Source organism: Grampus griseus, assembly GCF_964374135.1.
Source record: "Grampus griseus genome assembly, chromosome: 1".
NCBI classification, from domain to species: Eukaryota; Metazoa; Chordata; class Mammalia; order Artiodactyla; family Delphinidae; genus Grampus; species Grampus griseus.
The window spans coordinates 182,407,914-182,426,224 of record NC_139017.1 but is presented as its reverse complement, the minus strand read 5'-3'; the positions used below and the strand labels follow the sequence as shown (position 1 = coordinate 182,426,224).

Below are 18,311 nucleotides of genomic sequence, written 5' to 3'. Positions count from 1 at the left end.
GTACTTGGCACAGAGTAGGATGAATAATTCCATACATATTGGTTAAACGAATATTGACCTGTGTCGGGGCCTTTCTTAAGGAAGTTTAATCAAAGTATCCAAATATCGAACGTGAAAAAGATTACAGCAAATCTCCTGCTTTTACTACTCCAGCATCCTGCCCAGAGGATCAGCTCATCAGACCAGAGAGAGTCTTGGGGAGCCGTGGGAGCAGGGCCGCCCGACCACCATGGGGACCCTGTGCCAGCAGCCCCTTCAGGACTTTCACGTCAGTCAATTCAGTCGTGCTGGCACCTAAAGGAGAGTCTTTTTCACTTGATAGGCAGCCCTTTGTTAGGTATGTTAATCTGCGTGTAGCATTTTCCGTCACATGAAAGAATTCAAATTGTCGCTTTAAAAAACATAAAATACGAGAATAGAATTCTGTCTTCTCCTCATTACACGTGAGCAATTGTACTTGGACGTCTATCTACCTCATGGAGAAAAAATTCTCTAAGTGGCCAAGTTCGGGTGTTTATTGGTTCTCAGGGCCTTGATTACCAAAACCAGCCTCGAGACGCAGCCCCATTTCCAGCGCATCCTTTGTTTGAGCAGACAGTTGATCTCGGCCCGCTGCAGGGATTTTGCATGTGACCCTTTCTGCTAAGTTGCCTCTGCTTCTCCAAATGAATGGATTCCATCTGGAAATCATGGGATTAATAATTACACTCTAATAAGATGAAGAAAATTTTTTTGTGTCACTGCCATTTTCTCTGGTGCATTTTCCCAGGAAAATAATAAAACAACCTCACAAATATATGAAGCAGGGATTTTAAAATTAGCTGGTGCAGTTTCCCCTCCTGAGTCCCTGTGACTCACCTGTACCTCCTGGGGCCCGTCCTCCTGCTGCAATGGATTCAGGCCAGCTCTCTGCCCAAGCTTTGGACTCGGTGCCGTCCCTTCCCCTATGTCGTGAGCATGCGGCAAAGCATTACCCAAAGGAAACAGGCAGAAAAGACAGCAGGCTGATGATCTCACGAGTCCAGTACACGCACCAACCACACCTTGCAGCTCCCTAGGTTCTGCCTAGGGCGTTGTTACCCAGGGAAGTGTTGAGGTGGTGACTCCGGGGGACAACCACAGAAGTAGGGTGTCTGTACCTTCCAGGGCTAAACGTGCGATGGCCCTGCTCAGTGCCACGTGGGGAGAGCATAACGCCTTCCTGCACTAAACAGGAGGAAGGTACAGCAGCCGCTGCCCTGAGCCCGTAACCAGAGGGCTCTGCATGGATCGTCCGCCGGAGAAGCCGTGTTACCCGTGAAATAAGAGGAAGGGGAGCGAGTGGACGAGTTAAGTAGACCTCCAGGGACCAAACGCCCCAGGGTGGAATTTCGGGCTTCCTGTTCATCCCTGTACCCAGGCTCTAGCGCCAGGTCCCCTGGCCCGTGCTCTCAGTGCCAGGCCAGCGGGGTGGGGCTGTCTGTATCTGGGTGAAGAGCACAGACCTCACCTGAAATGGACAGAGGCCCTTCATCTGATTGACTTGGAAAGTTTCAGCAAAGTCACACTTGGAGGGTGGGGTTCTGCCTTCCCCCCAAAAAAATCACAGGTGTGGAATAAAGATGGGGAATCACCTACACTGTTTTCCACAGAAGGGGGGGACCTGAGCACCTACAAGTTAGACTGTTGTCTTCAGTGAAGACAGCCCATGAGATCCTCTGTAATGGGCTTCAGCCTTGGGGACTTCCGGTACCCAGGAAACCCATCACTCCTCAGCTTCTCCTCTGGCAAATGCATAAAACAAAGTCAGGAGAAATTACTTCCCTGAGGCCACACGGCCAGTTAGGAGCAAGACAGGGACTGGTACCAGAGCTCTGACTCTGGGGGCATTTCCTGAGTTATCAAAGGGAGGGGAGAAGTGGACCTTCGGTGGGGCTGCCCCGCATAGGCTTCTCCCCATCCTGGGACGGCTGGAGCTTGTCTGGGTGGAGCGGAAGATGAGGGCCCCGAGACCGACTAGTGACACATCAGGGGAATGCGACCGAGGCTCAGGAGTGCGACAAGCTAATTCTCAAAACACTCGAGGAAGGAAAAAGGAAAATGCCCATTCTTGAGATCCAAACTGAAGCCAACTAGCAACAAAACAGAACTAAAATAAAGCTTGCAGACTCTGGGGAAGAAATTAAGCATTTTGATTTGAGGTCAGTGAACAGCCGGGCATCCTAGAGGGAGCTGTGAAGGATGGGCGGTATCACGGGTCCCCCGGGCGTGCAGGTCGCTTCCTTACCTCTTTCTCTGTCCTGGCTTTGAAACGTGCTTCTCTCCAGGGCTCGAGGAAGGAAAGGTGATTCGATGGTACGCAGCGCCCAGGGCTGCGGCTGAGAGGCCTGTATGGGAGTCCTCCAGCGAAGCTCAGTACTAATGCTGGGCCTCAGATAGCAGACGAGGGTGTGGAAAATGGCAATAATCTGGTTCACCCTGAACCAACTGAATCACGTGATTCAAGGTCGGCAATATTTCTCAGAGGCTATCAGCACCTGGATCTTCTCAGATCCAAGAAAAGAGTGTGACAGTGAACCCAGAGAAAGCGCTGGAGCCTGGACCAGCACAGAGACCAGAGCTTGGGCCTGAAACACAGGAGAGCGAGCGCTGTGCGTGCTCCCGAGCGCTTCGGGGTCTGACCACAGCAGCTGTGCCGGCTTTTGGTGGCTCTGAGCCTAATTTCCCTGCATTTATTAAGCATCTATCGTACACCAGAGGCTGTTAGACACGAGGGCTGCTCTAGAGAAGCAGACAGACTAGATCCTAATCTAGCAGAAGAATAATGAACACAACCCTCATGAGGCTCCAGGCCCTCACGCCGTGCCAGGCCCCACTCTCCGCACTTTCTTGTGGGTTAACTCCTCAACCTCCCATCAAGCCTGCGCAGGAGGACAAATGGGAATGTGTCCGGAGACACGCCCAGAGCACACGCTCACACACACAGCAGGACAGTGCTTCCACGTACCCAGAGGACGCACCCGAGGGGCCAGGGGACCCTCCAGGGGGGCATTCTTGCTGGGACCTGCCTGACTGTCTTAGAGCTCATTGCTGGCTCTAGGAAAGAAGGCTGAGACCCAGCCCCCTTGATCTGTGGCCCTCAGGATTGGGCTAGAAATTCCCAGCAGCAAAGCCCTTTCTTTTCTTTTCTTTTTTTTAGTATATTTATTTATTTATTTATTTATTTATTTATTTTGCGGTACGCGGGCCTCTCACTGTTGTGGCCTCTCCCATTGCAGAGCACAGGCTCCGGATGCGCAGGCTCAGCGGCCATGGCTCACGGGCCCAGCCGCTCCGGCATGTGGGATCTTCCCGGACCGGGGCACGAACCCGTGTCCCCTGCATTGGCAGGCGGACTCTCAACCACTGCGCCACCAGGGAAGCCCTATTTGTTTATTTATTTATGGCTGCGTTGGGTCTTTGTTGCTGCGCGCGGGCTTTCTCTCTAGTTGTGGCGAGCGGGGGCTTCTCTTGTTGCGGAGCACGGGCTCTAGGTACACAGGCTTCAGTAGTTGTGGCACATGGGCTCAGTAGTTGTGGCTCGCAGGCCTAGTTGCTCCGCGGCATGTGGGATCTTCCCGGACCAGGACTCGACCCCGTGTCCCCCGCACTGGCAGGTGGATTCTTAACCACTGCGCCACCAGGGAAGCCCCAGCAAAGCTCTTTCTACACTCCCCATCGCCTGCCCCGCACCTGCTCTGGCCAGTGTCAACAGTCACGCACAGGACTCAACCCACTCCAGGACCAGTTTGCCCATTTTTAAGTGTTTTCATGAGACGTTCGTTTTCGGTCGTGAACTGGTACCGAGTCCAGAAGTGAATGAATGAGACCAAACGAGAAGAGTTTGTGGTCAGCTTTTTTGGAGAAACTGTGTAGAGTTTTATGTTCAGAGGAGTCACAGTAGAGAATACGGAGACCTTGGCTTTCTTGGTGGTTCGCTGGGGGTGGCGGTGGGGTGAGGTAGGGGTGTCGTCTCGTCAGAGCCCAGCCGTCGGCCTGCGGGCAGGTGTGATGGAGCCTGACCCGCCAGGCAGAGAAGTCACTGCGCCCCGCGACCAGAGCGGGGTTTGACCACAGACCTGCGGGCAGCGAAGCGACCACGCCTGCTCTCACCGCCCACCCGACGGAGGGTGGGCGAGGCGCAAGCGCCAGGGTCTTGGAAGGAGCTGCCGGTGCTGGGGGGGGGGGGCGTCTCGCCCGGTAGAAGCTGAAGGCTTCTGGGGCGCTGGCACCCTCCTCCCCCCGAACCAGTTCCCGAGGACCCGTGACCCCCACAAATAGCCCATCGCAGACTCCGCCCCAGGGACGAGGTTCTGGCGCGCCCGTCGGTCCGCAGGCGCCTGGCCGGCAGCGAGAGGCCGCGTCCACGCGGGTCCTGCGCCTGAGTCGCCTCCCGGATAGACGCGCGGAGGGACCCTTTACGGCTGGCAAGGGCAGCGGCGCTGGGACGGGGAGTGCCGGACCCCCGGCCGGGGGCGCGGGGGTGTGGCGGAGGCGGGAGGGGAGCTGCAGGCGGGGCGGCCGGAGCTGGAGGGGGAGGGCGGGAGGGGGCCGTGCCGCGCGGCGCGGGGCGGGGCGGCTCCGGGCTCGCCGCTCCGTCCGCCCTCGCGCCCGCGCCGCGCGCCCTCCCGCTCCCGCCCTCTTGTGCCGCCGCCGCCGCGGCCGCCGGCTAAGCAACTTCTCGAGCTCCCGCGACCGGCCGGACCCCGGCGCCGGCCCCGGCCCAGCGCCCAGCCGGCCGAGGCCATGGACGCGCTGGCCTGGCTGCTGCCCCCGCTTCTGCTGCTCTGCGCGCAGCAGCACCGCGGCACCAGGTGAGCGAGCGCCGGGTCCGCGCTGCGCCGGGCCGCCCTCGGTGGGGAGTCCCGCGCCGGCCAAGCCCCGGCTGCCGGGATGGAGCCCCGTGCGAACCCATGCTCTTCAGGGGCCCGCGTCTTCCCGCACCCACAGGCTCCCACCGTGTCTGTCCCCCATCCCCCCATGACTCCCCCACCCCGTCTCCCCCGCGGGCCCTCCTCTCCGAACTCGCCGCGGAGATGCCCTTGGGCGCGGGCAGCGGCGATGTTCTAGGTTCTGGCAGCCCCGCCGCCCCGGTGCTGTCCGCCGTCCCGGTGCTGAACCCGCGCCGCAGGGCCGGTCGAGGGCGTCAGAGCCGCTCGCAGTTTGCCCCGGTGCCCGGGCTCGCCTGCTGAGCTCGGGTTCCTCGCCCCAGCCGGCACTTGGCCGATCCCTGGCTGGCTGGTGCCCTTCCAGGCGCGGTCTGAGCTCTCAGCAGGGCCCCAGCTTCAGGCAGGAAGAAAGGAGGGGTCCGGAGAACACGGGAGAGGAGGCTGCTCCCCTCCCTCGGGCACCAGCTTCCGTTGCCTTTAGCAGTCTGGGGTGGACACGAAGGCGCGTCCTCATGGCAGGTGTGGCTGTGGACCTCCCTTCTGGGACCATTTCTAATGCCATCCGACTGCAGGGTATGCGAGTGGGGGAGCCAGGTGCCCCTGGCAGGGGACAGACTCCGGATTTCTTTTTAACTGTCAGGAGAGGGGATGAGGTGCCCTGTCTTCCCCCACAAAGGCAGAGGCTAAGAAGAAAGGTGCCTGTGCCGAGGCTCCCTCGCTCTGGCTCCCAGGGTCCAGCATGGTCCCAGCTCGCTTTTCACGTCTCTGCAGACTGGACTTGAGGTGGGCCCCGGGCTGCCCAGCATCCTGACCACTGAGTCTGGTTACCAGCCATAGGCGTTGTGAGGGGCCTTTTTGAAAATCACCTTGGTGCCAGGGTTGCAGGAAAAAACAGAGCAGAAACATCTCTCCCTGCCCCTTCCCCCCAGCATTCCAGACTTTGTGGTCAACCAACTGAGGTCGAAGACTTTAAAAGCCAGAAATCGTTGAACACTGGCCTGTGTTGTGGCTGTAGTCACTTGGACAATACGTAACACGGCTCTGTGTGTGTGTGGTCAGAGCTTACTTGTTGGTGGGTGGAGGGCAGAGTCTGGCTTTGGTTGTAGACCTGGCTGTCATGTCACAGTCACGGGCAGTGCCCGTGTGGCCCCTGTCCCGGGGCCTTGTTCTGTATCAAGCCCAATGGGCTGTTCTCCTCTCTCCTCTTCCTGCTTCACGGTCCCAGAAAGGGCGAAGCGCTGAGGTGTGGCTGTGGAGGGATGTGCTGGGGGCCGGGGGTCAGCCGCCGGCTCAGGCCCACAGCTGCGCACCGCAGTTCTGAAATCCAAGTTGCTCTGAGCCCCAAGTGTTTGTCCAAGTTTGACACCAACACTCAGTTGGCGGCAAAGCCTGCCTTGCTTGTTTTGTCTGTATCCACGCTACTCATGAGGCATATTTATACATTTCCTGCTGGAAAATTCTCCAGACACACCCCTCCCCAAGTCCATGAGTGCGTTATATTGCCTTTCTAAAATCTGCAGTGTTTTGACCTCCTACCCCATCTGGCTCCTGGGTTGTTGGGCAAGGGGCGAGCCTGTCTGCCTGTGTAGGAAGGCCGAGGCCCCGGTTGGGACGAGCGCCTCTGGGCTTTGGGGGCCTTCGGGGCCTCTTTTCCCATCTGCTCTGCGTCCCTCCGCTCAGATACCAGGGCGACAGTGGCTTCCCTTCCCTCGTGCCCACCCCGGGGCGGTGTGAGGGGACATCGGGGCGAATGGAAGGGCCTCTTTGTTGCCGCCCCTCAGCCCAGGTCCTGGGGCTGCTGGTGGGATAAGAAGGGAGTGGGCCGTGCAGCGTTTGTGGGTCGGGTCACGGCCACGCTTCCCTGAGCCGCTCACGCAGCGGCCGCCCGAGCTCGCCGGCTGCCTCCCCGAGTGGGTGGCCTTCCGGGGCTGCCGGCACCCCCGTCTCCCTGGAGAAGCTGTGCCCGCGGCTCCTGCCTCGCCCTCACCTCCCGTGAGCACGATCGTCGTGGTGTTCGCCTTGGTAACTGAGGTGCCGGCGCTGCAGCGGCTGCTCTAAAAGCAGAGCTGTCAGGGATCCGTGGGCTTCGTGCGCGCAGGGTCCGGGGTGGGGGGTGGGAGGATCCTGGGGCTGGTGCCTGCTGCCTCGTTCAGCTACACCCACCTTCCCTTCCCATCCCCAGGGGCACAGGCAAGTGACAGGGGTGGGGCTTCTCTCAGGGGGGCCTGACGGCACCCAGGAGCAGCCCCGGGAGGGCGGAAGCTGCCTGTGATTTCACGGCACCTGCTTTGTCCCACGAGCTTGAGCCTGGTGTGTCTCTGAGCTTCTGTTCCTCTAATGAAACCCCAACCCTAGGCCACCGCCGGCTTCCAGGGCCATCAGAGGAGTTAGACGCTCCCTCCCGGAACGCGGGTCAGAGTCCCAACATTCTGACCCCATGCAGAGCCCCACATGGACCAGGTACCCCGCCTGCCCCACTGACTCTACCTGAACCAGTGGAGGAGGGTAGGGCCCTCCAGGACCCAGAGTACCATATAGCCCCGCCTCCAGCCCCCGCATCCCTTCGCAGCTGCAGAAGCGGCCACCTTGTCCCAGGTGAGATGTGGCACTGCAGGAGGCTGTTCCCTTCTCACCCCTGGAGACGGCAGAGCTGAGAACCCACCAGTGTCCTGACACTTTCAGGCGAGCTTCATGGTGGGCGCTGCCCTTGCCCTTGCCTCTGTGCCCCTGAGCGTGTGTGAGGCCCTGGCCCAGGACAGGTGTGCTCACCTGTGCCACCAGCCCAAGGCTGGGAAGGGTGGTGTCTCCTGATGGCCTGGCTCCAAGCAGGCCAGCGGCTGGGCCAGTCCGAAAGTAAAGCCTCATTCCAGTCCCTTTGTGTCTGGCCTTCAGGGTGAACCCCGTTTGCGTTTCTAATTGTGCTTTACGTGGGGCCAGGGCTGCATTTAATTCCTTCTTTGACTTTGTTACCAAAGCACCTGCCCTGTCTACACGCTCTACCCAGCCTTCACCTGGAGGGACCCCGTGGGCCTGCGGGGAGAGCGGGTTTCGCAGGCCTCACCAGCTGAGGACCTCCTGGGTCACGTTCAGCCTTCCTCATGGGCCAGTATGTGGAACAGACGAGGGGCCCAGGTGCCCTTGCCGGCGTTTCCCAAGCCCCGGCAGCCCGAGGCCTTCTTGAAGCCCCTGAGAGGACGGCGTCCCGGGGCCAGTCCAGCTGGATACCGAGCTCCACCAACTCAGCGGCAGAACTTGCTCCCGGCCCCTCCCTCCACTGACCCTCCCTCGGTCTGGACCAGGCCCCTTTCTGTCTCCATGGCCCGTCCAGCCCATCATCCCCCCAACCTCCACGATGGCCCCCAGTTTATCCCCCCTATTCCCTCAGGACACTTCCCATGCCGCTCCCTCACAGGCATCCAGGTTTAATCTAATTAATCGAGCAGCTCCTTGTTCGGAGTGCCGGTTTCCCCTTGACCCCGGAGGAGCCCCACGGTCCCCCCTCCACACTCTCTGCCCCATGCCTGCCACCGCCCTGTGGGCCCCTCCCAGACCCCACCACGTGGAGCCCTCGGCTGCCTCCTGCCTCTTGCCTCGGCCCAGACTCACTTTGTCTCTCTTTGGGCTGTGATGTCACTTTCTCGGGGAGGCTGTCCCTTTCTCCCCAGCCAGAGGGCTCCTGACCTCCCCTTCCTGTGACCGTCTTCATGCTCAAAGCCCCTCGCTTTGCCACCCCTTGCAGACGCTGACCTCTGGCCGCGGCTGTCCTGGCCCGGCTCGGTCACATCTCTGGAACAGGGCAGCACCAAGGGTCGCACTAGCCAGATGGAGGCGTGGCCGAATAAATGCGTGATCAGGGCAGCTTCCTTCAGGGGCCGGGGCAGGGCCAGGGTGGGGAGGGGCCCCGGGGCAGGGCCAGGGGGGGAGGGGGCCCGGGGCAGGGCCAGGGGAGGGAGGGGCCCCGGGGCAGGGCCGGGGGGGGGGAGGGGCCCCGGGGCAGGGCCGGGGGAGGGAGGGGGCCCGGGGCAGGGCCGGGGGGGGGGAGGGGCCCGGGGCAGGGCCAGGGGAGGGAGGGGGCCCGGGGCAGGGCCGGGGGGGGGGGGAGGGGCCCGGGGCAGGGCCAGGGGAGGGAGGGGGCCCGGGGCAGGGCCGGGGGGGGGGGGGGAGGGGGCCCGGGGCAGGGCGGGGGGGGGAGGGGGCCCGGGGCAGGGCCAGGGCGGGGAGGGGGGTTCAGGGGAGGGGGGGGATCAGCGCGGAGACATGGGGGGCAGAGTGAGCGCTGGAGCAAGAGGTGGGACAGATGGCAGAGGGTCTGGAGGGTCAAGCGGGCGTCTAAGAGGGCGAGGCTGGAGTGCAGGAGTCGGGGGCAGTAGCAGCTGGAGGCAGGCAGGAGGCTGGGGCCATGGCGGCGGGGGACGCGGTCTGCGGTGGCCCAAGTGGGGGGTGGTGGGGGGCGGGGCACAGGCTGCGCCGACAGGCTCAGCGGTAGCCGGTCCCACGTCCGGAGGGGAGGGGTGGGGTGGCCAGCGGCAGCACCGCGGGAGCCCAGAGGGGTCAGCGGTCTCGTCACGGTGGCCAAAACGGCCCAGAGTGGGGCGCCTGGGCACGCAGCCACGCCGGACTCTGGGGAGAGGAAGGAATGGCCTCAGAGCTCCCAGCTGCTCTGCACCCACATCGGCTCCCCTGCGGGCTCTGGAGGGGCTCAGGCCCCAGGTGCCCTGGAGGCCTTCTCTGCCCACTGGGGACAGCAGTGATTCAGAGGAAAACAAGAGGCTTCTTCCTGAATGTCCCTCCTCGTTCCCTGCTGTCAGGTTTAGGAGAAATCCTGCCCGCCCGTCCCCACCTGCTGTGGCCTGGAGGAGCAAGGGTGTGTGAGGTTCCCGGGGCTGCTGTAACAAGCGACCACAAGCTGGGGGGCTTGAAACAGGGGGGATTTATTCTCTCGTAATTCTGGAGGCCCGAAGTCTGAAGCCAAGGTGTCGGCAGGGTCCATGCCTCTCTGCAGCCTCTGGTGCTGCCGGAGTCCCTGGTGTCCCTTGGCTTGTGGCCGCATCACTCCAATCCCTGCCTCTGTGGTCACGTGGCTTCTCCCCGTGTGTCCATTTCCTTTTCTTCTAAGGACACCAGTCATGGATTTAGGGCCCACCCTAGTGTAGCATTTCATCTTAACTAATTACATCTGCAAAGCCCCTGTCTCCCAATAAGGTTCCATTCTGGGGTTCTGGGTGGACATGAATTTGGGGGCGCTGTTTCCCAGAGGGCGAGCAGAAGAAGGGGGATGGGCAGAGCCACTGGGGGGCTTCCAGCAGTCGGCGTGTGCGGGCCACGAGACGCCTGTGTCGTTGGGTCCCCGTGCGGCCCCACCAGGGACAAACACGACCAGCACAGGCTGTCAGTGAGGTTAATCTGAAACCAGGGCGCGTGGCCCCCAGCTGCTCCGGGGTCAGGCTAAGCCCCGGAGGCACGTGGCAATTTGGGGAGATCTGGAGACTGCCTGGGAAGGGACAGAGAGCAGGAGGCCGGCCTGCAGCCTCCCCACGGGCCCTCGGCCTGGACCTGGGTCCCGGGTTTGGGACCTCACCCTCTGTCTCCCTCTCCCCAGCCTTCAGCCTCCTGGTCACAAGTCTTTTCTCCCAAGTCACCTCCTACAGGACACATTGCCCTCAGAAGCTGAAAGGGAGGCCATGTGCTCTTGTTGGGGGACCCCAGGGGTGGGGATGCTGGGTGGTTATGGAGGGAGCCGGGGGCCTCTGCCTCACCTGGGTGGCCTCCCTCAGGGCCGAGTGAGTGGGATGTAAGCTGAGCATAGAGGCCAGTGGAAGACGCCCAGGAGTCCTGGGCTCTGCACCTCCCGGGGGCTCCCTGTGTCCGGCGTGAGTTCCTGGGACTGGTCAGGTCCAGCCCGCAGGGCCTCCCCCCTGTCCACACCTGGCCTAGGTGCCCAGGACAGGCTCTGTCCCTGGCACCCTGCCTGTGACCAGAGGGCCTTGCGTTTCCAGGGCAATGAATGACATTGGCGACTATGTCGGCTCCAACCTGGAAATATCCTGGCTCCCCAACCTGGACGGCTTGATAGAGGGCTACGCCCGCAACTTCCGGCCTGGCATCGGAGGTGAGAGTGGCCGTCGGGCTCGGGCAGACCCTGGGTCTAGTGCGGGTGTGAGCCCTGCTTGGCTCTGGGCTGGCGCAGAGGCCCGCTCCCCTGAGGGGCGTGCCCGAGCTCCTGCACCAGCCCCCAGGGAAACGGCTAGGAAGGTGGATCTGCTCAGGCCGCAGGCTGGCCTTCCCTGCAAAGCCCCTGGCTGTTCCCTGTCCCGCCTTCTGGGGCATTCGCTGGCCTGGCTGAGCGGCCGGGGGTGCCGGGCCCTGGCCTCAGCCCCACGTGCCTCGGGCCTGGCTCCTTCCTCGCAGGCCCCCCTGTGAACGTGGCACTCGCCATCGAGGTGGCCAGCATCGACCACATCTCTGAGGCGAACATGGTAGGTCCCACCGGCCTCCGCCCCGCCCCCGGCCGCGTGCCCCAGGAGCGAGCGGAGGGGCTGACGGCCGGGCCTCTGCGTCCCCCCACCCCCGCAGGAGTACACCATGACGGTGTTTCTGCATCAGAGCTGGCGCGACAGCAGGCTGTCCTACAACCACACCAACGAGACTCTGGGCCTGGACAGCCGCTTCGTGGACAAGCTGTGGCTCCCTGACACCTTCATCGTGAACGCCAAGTCCGCCTGGTTCCACGATGTGACGGTGGAGAACAAGCTCATCCGGCTGCAGCCCGACGGGGTGATTCTCTACAGCATCCGGTGAGCCCAGCCGGCTGCCTGCCCACCCACCCCCCACGGAGCGCACCGCTGGGAGCTGGGGGGATGGGGGTGGGGGGTGGCGGTATTTATATCCCCCGGCAACCAGCAGCTGCGCAGGAAGCCGAGGTTGCTGGCCGGAAGCCAGCAGAGGCCGCTATTTGGCTAACGCGTGCCCTTGTCTTTTTAAATTGAGGTGAAGTTCACATAACGTCAAATCAAGCATTAAGAGTGAACAATTCCGTGATATTTAGCACACTCCCCATGTTGTGCAAACATCACCTCTACCCACTTGCAATGTATTTCGCCCGAAAGGAGACCCCGTGCCCGTTAGCAGTCGCTCCCCACCTCCCCTCTCCAGCTCTGCAAACCGCCAGTCGGCTTTCTAGCTTCGTGGATCTGCCTGCTCAGCACATTTCACACGAAAGTAATCATACGCTACGTGACCCTTTGAGTCTCCTTTTGTCACTTAGCGTAGGGTTTTCGCGATTCATCTATGCTGTGACATTTGTCAGAATTTCCTGCCTTTTGATGGCAGAGTGACATCCCATTGCATGGATACGCCAGTTTTGTGTATCCGCTCCTCCATGGATGGACAGCTGTGCTGGTTCCACATTTGACTGTTGTGAGCTGTGCTGCTGTGAACACACGTACATGTACGTGTATTGGTTTGAATGTGTGTTTTCTGACACATGCCTTTTAAAAGTGGACTTAATTGCCAACACTTTAAAGATCAGGAGATTTACATAAGAATCTAAATTCTCTTGGAAAACCAGCACACTCGGCAACACCAGCCTTTTCCCAGGCTGCGTGGTCAGTGGGGACGCCTAGAGGCCGTCCCCAGGGGCAGACCAGGGGGCTCGGGCTGGACCCGCCTTCTTGGCTGCCGGCTTAGCCAGCCAGCTGTTCTGAAGGACGAGGAAAGTGAATGAAATCCGGTTCTTGATCCCTGAAGACTCACAGATATCTGTAACGTGGCCACAGTTTCCAGTTTCCACCCAAATGCCAGCAGCTTGCCGGCAAGACCAAAGGCAGCCTGCTGCCGCCCCGTGAGGAGGCCGTACTGGCCGGTGCAGGAGTGTCTCGGCCATGTTGGGCCAGAGAGACGCCGGCTGCTGGGGGCTGGCCTCATCCTGGGAACCCACCGGTGTGTTGTCTGGGCAGAATCACCTCCACGGTGGCCTGTGACATGGACCTGGCCAAGTACCCCATGGACGAGCAGGAGTGCATGCTGCACCTGGAGAGCTGTGAGTGCGGGGCGGCGCGGGGGCGGGGCGGCGGGGCGGGGCAGAAACAGAAGGACGAGAAGGAAGAGAGGGGGCCGGAAGGCCCTCCTGTTGCGGGTCAGCGCCCTGCCCAGGACAGCCGGCCCTGGAGCCCAGACAAGACACGTGCCTGTGTCACTGGGCCAGCATGGCGGCCCCTGCGGGTCACCCTGGCAAGGGCGACCTGCCCTTTGGCCAGCTCATCTGGCCTTGCCCACCTTTCCGAGGTGCCAGGCGTGGGCCCAGGCCTCCTTGCTCCCTGCCTCTGTGTATCGGGCTCCCAGCACAGGCAGGGCAGTCCTGCGAGGGCTGCCAGGGGCCTGGGAGGGGGCGCCAGGCTCTGCGGCCCACGTGGGCTCTCCTGCAGACGGCTACTCGTCCGAGGACATCGTCTACTACTGGTCCGAAAACCAGGGGCAGATCCACGGGCTGGACAGGCTGCAGCTGGCCCAGTTCACCATCACCAGCTACCGCTTCACCACGGAGCTGATGAACTTCAAATCGGGTAACGCGGCCTCTCGCGGCCTCTTCCCTGTGAGCCCCGCCGGTGGCTTTCTAGTGCTTTCTGCAGAGCTGCTAGCCAGCCCCGAGGGCCCCCGGAGGCTGCAACTGGAAAACCGCTGGTCAGCGCAGCCTGTGCCTGGCCGAGCTGCTCGGGACGAGCCCTAGCGCGGGCCCGGGTCAGGTTTCCTCCGCCTTACTCCTCGCTTCTTCATTGCTTCCCGGGGTTCGAGGGGTGCCGGGGGGCTCCAGGGCCAAGCCTGTGTTGGCTCCCGGCCCCTCCCGGCCCCTCCCGCCCCTGCTGCCCGGTCATCGGAGCCAGCGAGCCCAGGCTGGCTCTTTCCTCGAGCTGGGCTGTGCACAAGCAGGGCAGGAGAGGGGTGCACTGCGCTCTGGGAGGGGCCCACGGGCCAGCAGCAAGGCCGGAATCTTTCTCCTCTCCCTCCTCTGGTGGCCCTGCCGCAGGGCCGGCCCCTCTCCTGACCCATCAGGTTGTGGGGGGAGGTGGGCACAAGGGTCTTCCTCTCTTTGGAGGCCGGCAGTGGCCCCAGTTCCCGCTCAGCGCCCCTCTCCCCGAGCACTGCCCTGGGTGGTGGGCCTGGTGCTAACGGGGGTCTCCGGCAGCCGGCCAGTTCCCCCGGCTCAGCCTGCACGTCCACCTCCGGAGGAACCGGGGCGTCTACATCATCCAGTCCTACATGCCCTCCATCCTCCTGGTCGCCATGTCCTGGGTCTCCTTCTGGATTAGCCAGGCCGCAGTGCCCGCCAGGGTGTCTCTAGGTACGGGGCCCTGGCCTCTCCCCCGCGGGAGCTGGTGGAAGGAGGGAGTCTGGGAGCAGGGCCCTAACCCCACTTGTCCTGAGCACAGACCTTGCCTTGCAGTCCCTCGGGCCCACTGTCCTGGGGCAGTGGCCAGCCGGGCCGGGCCTGGTGACAGGAGCCTGACCTGCACCCGGGTGGGTTCCAGTAGTGACACCACCTGTCCCCACAGGCATCACCACGGTGCTGACCATGACCACGCTGATGGTCAGTGCCCGCTCCTCCCTGCCGCGGGCGTCGGCCATCAAGGCGCTGGACGTGTACTTCTGGATCTGCTACGTCTTTGTGTTTGCCGCCCTGGTGGAGTACGCCTTCGCCCACTTCAACGCTGACTACCGGAAGAAGCAAAAGGCCAAGGTCAAGGTCAAGGAGCAGAGGGTCGAGGTGAGGCTGGGGGTGGGGTGGGGTTCTCACGTTCAGGACGAAGGACAGCGCCCCCGCCCAGCACCAGGAAGGGTCAGCATTGCCGGCGGGGCAGGGGGCACTTTTTCCTGTGCTCAGCCTGGGACCCTCTGCCACCTGCTCTACCAATAGAGCCGCTGGCCTGGGCTGGGGGTCCTGCCCCTCGCTCGCCAGCCACTCAGCCTGTCCCTCCCCCTCCCCACACAGATGGACGTGAAGAATGCCATCGTGCTCTTCTCCCTTTCGGCCGCGGGCGTCACCCAGGAGCTGGCCGCGTCCCGCCGGCAGTGCCGCGCGCCCGGGAACCTCATGGGTTCCTACAGGTCGGTGGAGGTGGAGACAGAGGAGACGAAGAAACAGGGGGCCCCGGGGGGCCTCCGTGCGCTTTTCAAGCCCATCGACGCGGACACCATTGACATCTATGCCCGTGCCGTGTTCCCCGCGGCCTTCGCCGCCGTCAACGTCATCTACTGGGCCGCATACGCCATGTGAGGCCGGCTTCGCAGGTCCCATGCCTGGGACCTCCTGGGGGAAGGACCCCCGGGGGGCTCTGCGTGTTTCACAGGAGGGAGGACCACGGGCCACATAAAAGGAGAGGAAGGCCTCAGCCTCGCTCAGCACCCCCAGGCTCTGTCCCCACCCTCACCCGGACCCCTGGTCTGCAGAAGACGGCCCAGCAGCCCAGCCTCCTGACCTGGGAGCCAGGCAGGCACCGGGCCCCAGGGAGCTTTGCGTCTGACTCGGAAAAGGATCCTGGTTCTGGGACTTAGCTCTGTGGGTTTGGACCACGGAGGGGGAGGAGGCCGGGCATGGAAGGTGCGCACCTTCTCGGTGAGAAAGCGGGAAGGCCTTTGGTCCCAGCATGAAATAAAACGGAGCCTTTGGCCACTGCTTAAATTCACTGTGGCCTCCTCTGCTGGAACCTGGAAGGCTCTCCTCCCACTAGCTCGACGGGCTCAGGACAGAGGGACTTGGGGACCGAGACTTGAGGACAGAGGGGCTGGGGGGAGGCACGGGCGCTGGAAGAGTCACTCACCCCCAGTCCCTTGGGTGCATGGCCGGGGGTGCCACCTCAGTGCCTTCTGTACGTGGTGATGGGAGAACAGAGACCACCAAGTCCCCATGAACACCCAGCCCCTCCCACATCTGCTGCCACCACAGGGTGGTAGCACAGGGTGACGGCACAAGGTGACAGGGTCGCAGCTCTCAGCAAGGGGCCCGGGCCACCCCTGCACCAGAGTAGGGCAGGTCCTCGCACTCAGAGGGGACAGAGGCGACTAGAGGGGCGGCTGTGCAGCCGAGCTGGGTCGGGAATGCCAGGCCCAGTGCCCTGCTGTGATCAGCCAGGCCACGACCCCGCTGGCCCTGAGGTGCCCCCGCGAACCACCTCGAGGGGCGTGTGACGGTGACTTTGTGGGAATCAGAAAGTGTGCCCTGCTGGGCCACCTGCCCAGGGTGTGCTCTGTCCCCAGGCCACGGGAGCGGGCGCGGGGGCTGCTCACCCACTGCAGGGCTTAGCTGGCAGAGTGACCCCTGAGGCCAGGTGGTCCAGCCAGGGCTGCAGGGCCCAGCGGCCCCCCACGGGAGCAGCCGTGTCCGAGGCCTGCCTCCCACCCAGGGCTCACACCTCGAGCTCAAAGGCCCCTTACCTCCTGAGGACGCCTCCTTGCGTCAGGCTGCCCCTTGGGCCCCTGCTCTAAAGGACTAGGCTGCAGGGCTGGGCAGGCTCATCCCAGGGGGCAGGACTGCCCAGGGAGCGGGGCCTCCGGGCCCCAGAGTGAGTGACGTGGGAGCAGCAGGAAGCAGGTGGCCGAGACGCAGCAGAGCCTGGCTCTGGGTCGGCCAGGGCCCCAGGCCATGCCTGGCCAGCTCTGACAAGAGGCCAGTGACGCCTCTTTCTCCCCTTCCCAGATGGGTGCCCTCTGGCCTGTGTGTCTCCAGCAGCGTCCCTGCTCCCTCCTCCTGGAAAATGGAGAGTGGCCCGGGGATGGGACGTCCAGGCCCCGACAGCGTCCTGAGGCTACTGGGCTGGGCCCGAGACCACCCACAGCACCCCCCGCCCCTGGCACCCGGGGTCCTGCCCTCAGGCCTGCCTTCCACTGGGGCCTCTGGCGGATGCGCGGGTGGGTTCAAGGTTCCCAGAACTGCTGTGCTCACCTGGGTCCGCTGCCAGGACCCTGCCCACCCCGGGGCCCGCCTCCCCCCGCCTTCTTCATGGCTCGCAGGCTGCCCTCCTTCTGCCGCACGGTACCCACAGGGAGCTATTTCAAGCTGGGCTTTGTGGCCGCCTTGGGCACCCACGCAGCGAGGCCCGCCCGGGCAGGAGCCTTCGCTCGGTTCTGCAAGCGGCAGTCACTCCCTCTAGCCGGCAGCTGCTATTTCTGCCCGCATGTTTCCAGGGCCAGGAAGAGGGGCGGGAAGGGCTGACGCTCTTTAAATGCGAGTTCTGTTCCGGTGCTGATGGCACGAGCAGATTGAAGGCCAGGGCGGATCAAGGTTTGCAGCTGAGAGGAGCTGGCTTGGGCAGGGGTGGCAGCGCTTCCTGAGCCGGGGCACCTGGGCCAGGTGGCCGGGTGGGGCGGTGGCCTGGGCTCTGCGTGCGCCTCATCCCAGCAGGGACGGTCTTTGGCGGCTGGCAGCTTCCTTGTCTGTGTTCTCCCGTGGAGGCCGGGCTGCGTGTGCTGCCCACGTAGACTCCTAAATGCTCCCCTGAGCCTGGGACAGCTTCTTCCCCGAGGCTGGAGGGGACAGGGCCCCAGGTCCCTTCCGTCCCCTGTAGCAGGGGGAAGACCAGCACGGACCCCTCCCCCTTCCAGTGAGGCACAAGGCTCACCGTGCGCAGCCCACCCCTGGGGGCGCCGTTTGGGTTCCCTCAAAAGCAGAGCTCGAGACAAGGACCTGGTAGAGGGAGTTTATTTGGGGGGAAATTAGTTTCCTGGAGTGGCCGTAGCAAAGTGCCACAGACTGGGAGGCTTAAAGCAACAGAGATTCAGGGAACTCCCTGGCGGTCCAGTGGTTAGGACTCTGCACTTTCACTGCTGTGGCCCGGGTTTGATCCCTGGTTGGGGAACTAAGATCCCACAAGCCACACAGCACGGCCAAAAAAGAAAAGAAAAAGAAAAACTCATGCTCTTACAGTTCTGGAGGCCAGGAGTCCAAGATGCAGTGTGGGAAGGCTGGGCTCCTGGAGGCTCTGACGGCAAGCCTGCCCCTGGCCTCTCCCCAGTTCCTGGCACTGTTGGCAATTCCGGGCGCCCCTCGGCTTGATGGACGCATCACCCCATCTCTGCCTCTGTCATCACGTGGCTTCTCTCTGTGTGTCCCTCCTCTTCTCATAAAGGTACCTGTCATCGGATTTGGGGCTCCGTAATCCAGGGTGACTTCACCTTAACTAATTATAGCTGCAAAGACCCTATTTCCAAATAAGGTCACATTCTGAGGTTCTGGGTGGACATGAATTGGGGGGGACACCGTTTAACCCAGTACGGAGGGTGACACCCCAGATGCAGGAGCAGGGTGTGGGGAGCACGGAGGAGGGAGGGAAAGTCCACAATGGGCCACCAAGTCCCATTCCACTGGGGACCCCTGCAGAGCCCTGGGGAGTGGGCCCCGAATAGTCCTTTCTT

The 18,311-nt window shown here is 62.8% G+C and overlaps 1 protein-coding gene across 2 annotated transcripts; it reads left to right on the top strand.

Moving 5' to 3' along the window:
• Window positions 1-4,764: 4,764 nt before the first annotated feature.
• Window positions 4,765-15,177, top strand: GABRD (gamma-aminobutyric acid type A receptor subunit delta; the record flags this gene model as incomplete). Of its 2 annotated transcripts, XM_082647746.1 has the most annotated exons (9): window positions 4,765-4,832; window positions 10,904-11,016; window positions 11,316-11,383; window positions 11,481-11,701; window positions 12,863-12,945; window positions 13,331-13,468; window positions 14,089-14,244; window positions 14,456-14,667; window positions 14,893-15,177. In XM_082647746.1, the coding sequence occupies 9 exons, from the start codon at window positions 4,765-4,767 to the stop codon at window positions 15,175-15,177; spliced, it is 1,344 nt and encodes a 447-aa protein (XP_082503872.1). The 2 variants fall into 2 exon arrangements, with proteins under 2 accessions (XP_082503872.1, XP_082503873.1); XM_082647747.1 differs by lacking the exon at window positions 14,089-14,244.
• Window positions 15,178-18,311: the final 3,134 nt, after the last annotated feature.